The sequence below is a fragment of the Cebus imitator genome, unplaced genomic scaffold (genome assembly GCF_001604975.1).
Source record: "Cebus imitator isolate Cc_AM_T3 unplaced genomic scaffold, Cebus_imitator-1.0 Scaffold210, whole genome shotgun sequence".
NCBI lineage: Eukaryota > Metazoa > Chordata > Mammalia > Primates > Cebidae > Cebus > Cebus imitator.
The window spans coordinates 2,173,266-2,185,763 of NW_016107525.1; the positions used below are offsets into that span (position 1 = coordinate 2,173,266).

The 12,498-nt window shown below is 33.8% G+C and overlaps 1 protein-coding gene across 9 annotated transcripts in view; it reads right to left on the reverse strand.

Annotated features, from left to right (window-relative positions):
• DIAPH2 (diaphanous related formin 2) overlaps positions 1–12,498 on the reverse strand; it is a 914,924-nt gene that overhangs the window by 628,842 nt on the left and 273,584 nt on the right. For all 9 annotated transcript variants that reach the window (XM_017548566.2, XM_017548564.2, XM_037745740.1 and 6 more), the window contains one exon: positions 6,627–6,741. In XM_017548566.2, coding sequence (XP_017404055.1) covers positions 6,627–6,741 — 115 coding nt within the window. The remainder of the gene's footprint in view (positions 1–6,626; positions 6,742–12,498) is intronic.

Sequence of the window (12,498 nt, forward strand, 5' to 3'; positions counted from 1 at the left end):
TTCGCGAGGACAGAGGCATGAGCTCTTTTATGCTCTTGCAGTAGTGAAAAATAGAGGTTTTGGAACACTGATCTACGAGGTTTAGAAATAGGTATTAGCAAAAACAGAAATGACGTTCCTTCCGGAATACAGCTGAGTAAGCTGCAATGAACAGCAAAATAGGGGGAAAAGTTGCCCTAGAGATAAGAAAACCAGAGCGGTGAAGTTTTAAGTTTGATGGAACCAGACCCTCCTGCTGATTTCCTACTAAACCTGCCACTTATTGACCACATATGAATCAAGCCACTGCGAATGACAGAACTTCAAGCTATTACAGTAACATCAATCAATAGTTACTGCGTGTTACAAAAGCATGGCAGTTTAGGGTCATTAAAATTTGTTTTAGCTATGGTGTGCATGTCTGAAATAGGCTATGATGCATAATCGATCCCACATATGTCCTTTCAGAAGTAAATTTTAGTAAAAGTAATGGTACTGAAAGGTAATCCTTTCCAGATTTCTGCTTAAGTATCCAAAATTAGGGAAGTCATAGTAGGATGGAATAGAAAATTCAAAGAATCAAAGTTAAGAGGAATGAAAATAAAGCATTCTCAGCAATACATACATAAGTTTTATATGAATTTTGTTTGGTTTTGATTTGGTTTGATTAGGTTTTGGCAGCTGCAGTAAGAATTGCTTCAATTCTGACTGATTAGCTCTACCAAGTGCTGAAAAGAATAGCAGTAAATTCTGCTGAATTAACAGCTGTACTAAAGCATCAATAACTAAGACACACACACACACACACACACACACACACACACACATATACACACACACAAACAGCATCAGGTTAAATGAAAGGGATACCAACAATGTGCTGGGTGCTTTAAATATATAACCTTGTTTAATTCTCACAATACTGCTAGGTAAACATTAGTCTATTGATTTTACGCATGAGAAAATTCAATCTCCAAGGTTACAATCACAGCTGGAATGCAAGTATGTGTGAATTTATTTCCTTTGGCTTTTCCTACTATACCATAGTATCTTTAAGAACTTCATAATGGATTTTATACCTACCTCACTGTCTCTTGAGTTTCTTCACCGGGAAAATAGAGTCTGTGCTTAATAACTTCTAAGATCCAGGCTAATTCTAAAATTTTATAAAATCTATGATTCTTGTAGTACTCAATTCAAATAAGTCAATAATCAAAAGAGTAAATGCTCAATAGAAAACATGCAAAGAAATGGAGGGGGAAGTTTACAGAAAAAGAAAAGTTATGCCTATACAGAAATCAAACATTTTTTGGGATAAATGAAGAAAGACACAATGTACCAAATACTTGGGGATGCAGCAAAAGCAGTATTAAAAGGAAAGTTCATAGCACTAAAGGCCTACCTGAAAAGGTTATAAAGATCTCAAATTAAAGATCTAGCTTCACACCTAGAGAAACCAGAAAAACAAGAGCAAATCAACGTGAAAACTAGCATAGGAAATGAATAAAATCAGGGAAGAACTGAATGACATTGATACCAAAACATCCATACGAAAGATTAACTAAACCAAAAGATGATTCTTAGAATGCATAAACAAGATAAATGAACCATTACCTAGATTAACAAAGAATAAAAGAGACCATCCAAGCTAACACAATCAAAAACAACAAAGGTGACATTACAAATGATCCCAAAGAAAAACGAAAGATCCTCAGAAACTGTTATGTATACTTCTCTGCAAACCAACTACAAAATCTAGAGGAGACAGATAAATTCCTGGAAACACATAACCCCCCAAGATTGAATCAGGAAGAAACAGACCAATATTGAGTTCTAGAATTAAATCAGTAACAAAAAAATGTAATGACCAAAAAAAGCCCCAGAACAGACAGATTCACAGCTGAAGTCTACCAGACATAAAAAGAAGAGCTGGTACCAATTCTACTGGAACTGCTCCAAAGCACTGAGGAGGAGGGACTCCTCACAACTCTTTCTATGAAGCCAGAATCATCCTCATACCAAAACCAGGGAGAGACACAAAAAAACATGAAATCTACAGGCCACTATCCCTAATGAACATAGACACAAAAATTCTCAACAAAATACTAGCAAACCAAATCAAGCAGAACATCAGAAACTTAATTTGCAAAGATCAAGTAGGCTTTATTTCTAGGATGCAATGTTTGTCAACATATACAAATCAGTAAGTGTGATTCATCACAAAAACAGAATTAAAAAAAAAGAAAAACATATGATCATCTCAATAGACATAGAAAAGCCATCAACAAGATCCAGCATTCCCTTTATGATAAAAGTCCACAAGAAAATAGGCATACTTCAAAATAATAAGAGCTCTCTATGACAAACCCTCACCCAACATCACACTGAATTAAAAAAAAAAAACTGGAAGCACTCCCCTTGAGAACTGGAATAAGACAAGGATGTCCACTCTTGTTGTATCTATTAAACACAATACTGGAACTTCTTGGAAGAGAAATCAGGCAAGAGAAAGGAATAAAAGACAACTGAATAGGAAAAGATGTCAAACTGTCTCTCCTCACAGACGACATAATCCTATACCTAGAAAACACTAAAGACTCTGCGAAAAGCTTCCTGGAGCAGATCAACAATTACAGTAAAGTTTCAAAATACAAACTTGATGTACAAAAGCTAGTATCATTTCTATATACTAACAACTCTCAAACGGAGAGCCAAAACAAGAATGCAATATCATTTACAATAGGCACAAAAAAATGAAATACCCAGGTATACATCTAACCAAGAAGGTGAAAGATCTCTACAAGGAGAGCCACAAAACACTGATAAAAGAAATAATCGATGACACAAATGGAAGAACATTTCATGCTCATAAATGGGAAGAGTCAATATCATTAAAATGGCCATACTGCCCGACGCAATTTACAGATTCAACACTATTTCTACCAAACTACTACCAATGTCATTTTTCACAGGCTTAGAAAAAAACTATTCTAAAATTCACATGGAATCAGAAAAGAGCCCAAATAGCCAAAGCAATGCTAAGCAAAAAGAACAGAGTCAGAGGCATCATATTACCTGACCACAAACTATATAACAAGGCTACAGTAACCAAAACAGCATGGTACTGGTACAAAAACAGAAACACAGACCAATGTAACAGACTAAGAGAACCAAGAAATAAAGCTGCACACCTACATCTATCTGAATTTTGACAAAGTCAAGCAAAAATAAGCAGTGGAGAAACGACTACCTATTCAATAAATGGTGCTGTGATGGCTGTATAGCCATATGCAGAAGAACAAAACTGGAACCCTCTCGTTCACCATACACAAAAAGTAACTCAAAATGGATTAAAGAATTAAATTAAAGACCTCAAACTATACAAATCCTATAAGAAAACCTAGGAAACACCATTCTGGACATCTGCCTTGGGAAATAACTTATGACTAAGTTCCCAAAAACAACTGCAACAAAAATTGATAAGTGAGACTTAATTAAACCAAGGAGCTTCTGCACAGCAAAATAAACTATCAACAGGATAAACAGACAAGCTGTACAATAGAGGAAAATATTCACAAACTATGCATCTGACAAAGGTCTAATACCCAGAACCTGTAAGGAACTTAAGGAAATCAACGACTAAAAAACAAATAATCCCATCAATAAGTGGGCAAAGGACATGAACCGATACTTCGCAAAAGATAAGATATGGGCTGGGCATGGTGGCTCACGCCTGTAATCCTAGCACTTTGGGAAGCTGAGGCAGGCGGATCACCTGAGGTCGGGAGTTTGAGACCACCCAAGCCAACATGAAACCCTGTCTCTACTAAAAATACAAAAATTAGCTGGGTATGGTGGTGGGTTCCTGTAATCTCAGCTACTTGGGAAACTGAGGCAGGATAATCACTTGAACCTGCGAGGTGGAGGTTCCAGTGAGCTGAGATCATGCCACTGCTCTCCAGCCCGGGCAACAAGAGTGAAACTTTATCTCGAAAAAAAAAAAAAGAAAGAAAGAAAAACAGACATTCAAGTGGCTGACAAACATATGAAAAAAATGCTCATAACACTAATTAACAGGCAAATTAAAATGAAAACTATAATGATACCATATCACACCAATCAGAATGGCTATTGCTAAAAAGCCAAAACAAAAACAAAAACAACCCCAAGCAGATGCTGGCAAGGCTGTGGAGAAAACAGAATGCTTATGCACTGTTGGTAAGAATGGAAATTAGTTCAGCTATGGTAGAACGCAGTTCGGAGAGTTCTCAAATAACTTAATACGAACTGTCTTTCTACTCAGCAATCACATTACTAGGTTTAAATCCAACAGAAAATAAATCAGTCCTCCCAAAAGACACATGTACTTTTATGTACATCACAGCACTGTTCACAATAGCAAAGACATGGAATCAACCTAGGTGCCCATCAACAGTGGACTGGATTAAGAAAATGTGGTATATATATATATATATATACCACGGAATACTATACAGCCATAATTTAAAAAATGATATCCTTTGCAGGAACATGGATGCAGCTGGAGGCCATTATCTTAAGTGATTAAAGCAGGAACAGAAAATTAAATATTGCATGTTCTCACTTATAAGTGGGAGCTAAATACTGGGTATTCTTGGACACAAAGATGGGAATAAGAGACACTGGGGCCTAATAGAGAGCAGAGGGAGGAAAGAGGGCAAGGATTAAAAAACTAATGGTCAGTTACTATGCTCATCACTACCTAGGTGATGAGATCATTTGCATCCTAAACCTTGGAATCATGCAACATACCCATGTGACAAACCTGCACATGTACCCCCTGAGTATGAGTTAAATTATTTTTAAAAATGAAAGTAAAATAAGATTGCCTATGAATATAAGAAAATGTGCTCAATTTCACTTCGTATTCAAAAAGTAAAAATTATAACAACAATGATTTAACATTTTTACCTCTGAGATGGGCAAAGGTTTTGGGAAACAGATATTCACATATATTCTTTGTGACACTATAAATTGATGCAAACTCATTCAGAACGTAATTTCATACTATCTTTAAAATTTTTAAATTTACACAGCGTTTTATCCAGGAATTTTACTTGTAGTATTTATCTTACGGATAGTTGAACATTTGTGAAAAACAGCATATACAGAGTCATGTTTACCACAGCATTTCTTAAATTAGCAAAAGACTAGAACTAATCTAAATAGTCATTAATATGGGATTAATTAAGATAGGTCCATACACAAAATTCTACGCAGTATGTAAAAAGAACACAGTAGATAAACACAAGCACCTATAGAATAATCTTCAGGCACAACTGGTGAAAATAGCAAGAAATAAAAAATAAAAAATGATAAATGCACATATGTGTTGAGAGGCATAGACTATTTCTAGGATAAAATGTGAAAAATTAGAAGTAATGATTTTATCTGGGCAAAATGCTGTATTTCTGAGATTGAAGGGAGATTTACATTTGTTATACTACCTTATTTTACTATATGAATAATTTGCTATAAGCATGAACACTTCGCTACAAGCAATTTTTTAACTTTAAAAAGTGATTATAGTAAATGATAATCACTTGAGTCATTGAAGAATTCTTTAAATGTGAGGTCTATTATGTCAAATGAGAAAAAAAAGGTAGGCCTAACAGTAGTAACTTAAGTTGTCAGAATTCTTCAGAATAGTCTAATCACCCCAGATTTGTATGTGTATATGAACTTCAATTTACAAAGAACAACAAATACAGCACAACGACCTCCAGTGTACATAATCTAAAAAAAATTTTCATACCTCTATTCTCCAAAATTTATATTCTTATATTCTAAGGCATAATGTGACAAATCATACAAATGAATGGTAAAAGTGCACAGGCATGAGAGTATGGATTATTTCCATTTTTCAATTGCAAGGACTCATTCAGACAAAAAATACTATCCTTAACTGAACTATCACTTCTGCAATGATTAGTAAAATAATCATGTTAAAAAATTACCAAAAATTAATGAACCATAATGATTATGAGATTGAGAAGCTACCTGTATGTATCAAAATCATGTGTGAAATTCACAAGTGAATAAATGATCTAATAACAAACAAAAGTACTCTATTATCAAATCAGTAAATAATACTTATAAGTTACTAGATTTTGATATTAATCCAAAATATCGAATTAAAGCAAAAACTATAACATTTCCCAAGAATCCAAATTGATAATAATACAAGCATGACAGGAAAGACTATTAAGACTATCGGACCAACCTTATTTCAATTTCATGAAAAATTCTGAGACTTTAGCGTTCTCTTACATTATTTACTCTTACATGATGAATTAACAGATTTATCTCCCCTACTTCTCAGTAAAAATGACAATTTTATAATGGAGCAGTGGAACACACATATTTAACAATAATAAACTCTGTATTCTCAGAAGAATAATAACATTTATGTGTAATAAAATTCAAAGGTAAAATAAATTTCCTTCTTTAGTTATTAGGTATAATATGGTTAAATGTCCACCTATTTATGTTTCCCCCTGTCTAGTGAGGGAAAAGTATACATATACACATTACTAGAAATTTTTAGCAAAGCACTGAATTAAATTATACCTGAATCAGAGACATATATTTTATTTTTAAAAATGTACCTTTTATCTGAGTAGCAAAATTCAGTGCCAATTTTGCAAAGAGATCTGGATTCTCAAACTTGTCTTCTTTAACTTTTAACCAGAAACAGTTCTCAGATAATTCTGTGGGCTCAACCTGAAACAAAAATAAGAAAAGATTCTAAATTATAACTTCATATTTAAATTGTCAAGAAACTAACTTTCAGCAACGTTGAACCATAGTTCCTTTATTTATCTATCCTCAAAATCAATTTCAGGATGTACCTAAATAATACTTATAAAGTGAATATTCATTGGGAAACTCAGAACTGTGTGAAGAAATGGTACACAATAGCAATAGGCCTCATAGTAAAATTGCATCTTAAATATTATACTACTTAGGAGGCTTAAAAATAATTTAGGAAATCCTAACCCCAACTCACATAAAATCATCTTGTTCCTGCGTTTTTTAAAACAGGGAAACTGAGAAAAGTGAATTCTCCTTGTTCACTCACTAGGTTTAAGGTAGCATAAGGATAGCTGACACACATCTCCTACTTTGTGTCAGGTACTGTTTTAAGTGATTTGCATATATTAACTAATTTAATCCTCATAATAATTTTTTGACCTGTTATTATCTCCACTTGAAAAAATGAGGAAACAGAGCCCAAGAAAGTTTCAGTGGCTACCCAAATTAGTAAATGGCAGAGCTGGGATTTAAATCTAGATGTGTGCTCCAGAGGACTGTGGTCTTAACTACTACCCAAGATTAGAACTTCATCTTCCATTATCCTGTGAAGCTCTGTGATGTGTAACTACCATTACACTGTATACTATACTGTTAAACTAGGAAGCATATCATTACATTAACAGAGGCAGACAACTAAGCAACAGCTTTGTAATCCAGTATTTTGATGAATTGTACCTAATTTTTTAAAAAGAAAACCTACATTCTAAAACCATTTAATACAAGTTTACTCTTATGAGCTAATCATAAATATATGCATAAGATTGAAAAATGATTTAAACATTCTTGTTAAACGAACTTACTACCTATATGCTGTCTAATACTGTAAATATGTTCTTGGATGAGACATTTCCCCAAATGGTTGTCTGGGTAAATATGGATTTTCATTAAAATATTAGTTCCCACTCAATGAGGACTGTGTCAATCTACATAATAACCTTTTAAAAGAAACGTATTATTTGATAATAATAAAGGCAAACAACATTCAGAAGAAAGCAATTTCAAACATCCTATCAAAAAACAATTAAGGTATGTCAACACTAAATATCGTCACTTATTCCATACTATTTGGAAATGTAAAACTAAAAGAAGTTATTCATTAAGAAAAAAAATAAGATAAAAAGGCTCAATAATACAAATGATTTTAAGAAAAATGGGGAAGAGGCTTCAAGATGGCTGACTGGAGGCACGTGGCACTCACATCCTCCACAAAAAAAAAAAAAAAAAAAAAAAAAAAAAAAAAAAAAAAAAAAAAAAAAAAAAAAAAAAAAAAAACAAAAAAAGAGAGTAGATAATCACAGCATGCAAGAACACTGGAATTTGGCAGGGAAGTTACAGAAAACACATGAGGCATGGAAGGAGAGTGAATTCAGGCAGCAAGCCTGGCTGTGATCAGTTTAGAGCCCAGAGAAGCTCCCCAATGTGGGAAAAGGGTAAATAACACATCCCCAGTGGTCCAGATTCCAGAACACTGTGAACTCTGAGGATTCTAGCCATAAGAGACCCACTCAGCCTCCACAGGCCCTGAAACTAGTCTTTAGTATACAAAGTTACCTGCAGTCTTGTAATGGCATTGCTCTAGAAAGGGCATTCACACTGGATCCCACACATGCCACCAAGACCGAAGCAGCTGCAGTATGGCAACAGACTGAGAGCTCAAACTCCACCAGACTACATCTTGCCTTGGGGCTCAATGATTCTCTATTTCCACATCCTTGGAGAAAACTGAAATCCCCCCAAATCCACCCAAATGACTGAAGTGGTGTGACACTGGCTGGGACCAGCAATGAGACCTGGTCCCAGCACTCTAGCCCACATGGTGTCCTACATCCCAGGAACATGTGGAGCAGCATACTGGAGAGGCCACAGGACAAGAGAGAATGGGACAGTATATTTAAAGTGCCAAAGGAAAAAAAAAAAAAACAAACTGGAAGCCAATTATATATACCCAGCAAATCTATCCCTCAAAAATGAAGGAGAAATAATGTCTTTCCTAAACGCACAAAAACTGAGGGAATTCATCACCACTAGACAAGCTCTACAAGAAATGCTTAAGGAAGTCCTACATATCTAAAAGAGAATATATCATCATGAAAGCACATGAAAGTATAAAACTCACATGTAGAGCAGATACACAAATGAGAAAGAGAAAGGACTCAAATGTTAACAGTATAGAAAACTACCAAACCACATGGATAAACAATAACAAAGAAGGAAAAAACAAAGCATACACAAAACAAACAGAAAACAATGAACAAAATGACAGGAGTAAGTCCTCACCTATCAATAATAAACTTGAATGTAAATTAAATTGCCCACTTGGAAGATATAGACTGGTTGAATGTATTAAAAAGCATGACCCAACTATATGCTTCCAGCAAGAAACATATTTCACCTGCAAGACACACATAGACTGAAAATAATAAAATAGAAGATATTAAATTGCAAATGGTAACCAAAAGTGAGGAGTAAATATACATATATCAGATCAAAGATGTTAAATCAAAAACAGTAAAAGAGACAAAGTAGGTCATTATACAATGATAAAGGCATCAATTTAACAAGAAACATGTCAAAATATATATGTACCCAACACTGGAGCACCCAGATAAACAAATAAATATTATAAGATTTAAAAAGAAAGATAGACTGTAACGTAGTAATAGTTGGGGACTTCAACATCCTACTCCCAGCCTTAGACAGATCATCTAGGCAGAAAATCAACAAATAAACATTAGATTTAAACTGCACTTTAGAACAAACAGGCCTAAAAGACATTTGTGGAACATTTTGTCCAACAACTGCAGAATAAACATTCCTCCCATCAACGTAAAAATAATTCTCAAGGATAGATCATATATTACTATAAAAAGCAAATCTCAATAAATTTTTAAAAATCTAAATCATATCAAGTATCTTCTCAGACTACAATGGAATAAAATTAGACATCAATAACAAGAGGGATTTCAGAAACTATACAAATACGTCGACTTAAAGAACATGCTCCTCAATGAACATTGGGTCAATTAAGAAATTAAGAAAAAAATTTAAAAATGTATTAACATAAATGAAAATGAAAAAACAATATACCAAAACCTGTGGGATATAGCAAAAGCAATGCTAAAAGGGATGTTTATAGCAGTAAATACCTACTTTGAAAAAGTGGAAAGATACAAAATGAACAGTTTAATTCTGCACCTGAAGGAACAAAAAAAGCAAGAACCAACCAAATCCCAAATCAGTAGAAGGAAAAAAATAATAAACATCGGAGAAGAACTAAACCATAGAGAGATTAAAAATATAACACAAAAGAGCAACAAAACAAAAAGTTGGATTTTTTTTTAAAGATAAAATTGATAAACCACTAGCTAGACTAACCAAGAAAAAACGACACCTAAACAAACAAAATCAGAAATGGAAGAGGAGATATTACAACCAATACCACAGAAATACAAAAACTATCAAGAGACTATTATGGATAACCATATATTAATGAGCTGAAAAGCCAGAGGAAATGGAAAAATTACTGGATACATACAATCTACTAAGAAAGTTCCCCCAATAAAAAAGCCCCAGGACTAATGACTTTACCGATAAATTCTACCATACTTGTAAAAAGAAGTAACACCAATTCTTGTCAAACTATTCCAAAAAACTAAAGAGCAGGAAATTCTTCCTAACTCATCCTACAAGGCCAGCATTACCCCAATACCAAAACCAAATAAGGGCACAACACCTTAAAAATATCCCTGATAAACACAGGCATGAACTCCCTCAACAAAATACTAGGAAACTGAATCCAACAGCACATCCAAAAGATAATACACCATAATCAATGGGATATAGCCCAGGAAAGCCAGGATGGTTTAACATATGCCAATCAATAAACATGATACATCACATCAAAAGAATGAAAGATGAAAACTATATAATTATCTCAACAGATGCAGAAAAAGCATTTGATAAAATGTAACATCCCTTCACAATAAAAACTCTCAATTAAGCAGAGAGGGAGCATACCTCCATGTAATAAATGCTATATATGACAAACCCATTGCTAACATCATAGTGAATGGACAAAACATAAAAGCCTTTCCTCTGAGAATGTGAACAAGACTAGGATGCTCACTTTCACCATTCCTGTTCAACATAGTACTGGAAGTCCTAGCCAGAGCCATCAGTCAAGCAAAGTAATAAAGGACATTCAAATTGTAGAAGAGAACATCAAATTGTCCCTCTTTGCAGACAACATGATCTGACATTTGGAGATACCTAAACACCCCACAAAAAGCTCTTAGAATTAATAAATTCAGTAAGTTGGAGTATACAAAATCAACACAGAAAATGTATTAATGTGTCTATACCTGAACAACAAACCTGCTGAAAAAGAAATTAAAAAGGCAGTCCCATTTACAATAGCCACAAAAAAATAAAAAACGTAAGAATTATTTTAACCAAAGAAGTAAAAGAACTTTATAAGAAACATTACGAAACACTGATGAAAGCAATTAAAGAGGACACAAACAAATAAAAAGAAACACAGTGCTTATAGAATAAAAGAATTTATATTGTTAAAACGACCATACAGCCCAAAGCAATCTACAGATCCAAGGCAATCCCTATAAAAATACCATTAACATTTTTTTCACAAAAATAGGAAAAATAACCCTAAAATTCATATGGAGCCACACAAGAGCCTGACTAGCCAAAGCAATCCCGAGCAAAAAGATCAAAGCAGGAAATTTACTTCAAAATATAAAAGACTTATAGTAGTCAAAACAGCATGGTACTAATGTAAAAACAGATATATTCACCAATGGAATAGAATAGAAAACCCAGAAGTAAATTCATATAATTACAGCTAACAGATTTGGCACAAATGTGCCCAGAATATGCAATGGGGAAAGGATACCCTCTTTAATAACTGATGATAGGAAAACTGGATATCCATTTGCAAAAGAATTAAACCTGACCCATATATCTCACAATATACAAAAATGGACTTAAAATGAATTACAGACTTAAGCATAAGACCTAAGACTATAAAACTACTAGAAGAATATGTATGGGAAATGCTCCAGGACACTGGTCCAGGCAAAGATTTTATGGTAAGACCCGAAAAGCATAGGAAACAAAAAACAAAAATGGGTAAGTGAGGTTATATTAAACTTAAAAGCTTCTGCATAGAAAAGGGAACAATGAACAGAGTAAAGAGACAATCTGTTGAATGGGAGAAAATATCTGCAAACTATTTATCCAACAATGGACTATTGTTGGATAGTCCATTCTATTCCATTGGTGTATATATCCAGAAAATGCAAGAAATCCAAACAACAGCAACAAAACAAATAATCACATTAAGGAGTAGACAAAGAATTTGAGTAGACATTTCTCAAAAGAAGACATAAAAATGGCCAAACATATGAAAATGTGCTCAACATCACTAATCACCAGAGAAATACAAATCAAGATCACACTGAGATATCTTATTAACATCTTATGCCAATTAGAATAGCTATTGTCAAAAATAATAATAATAAATGCTGACAAAGATGTGGAGAAAAGGGAATTTTCATATACTACTGTTAGGAATGTAAATAGTACAGCCATTATGGAAAACCTAAATAACAGAATTACCACACGATAATGCTGTAATCCCACCACTGG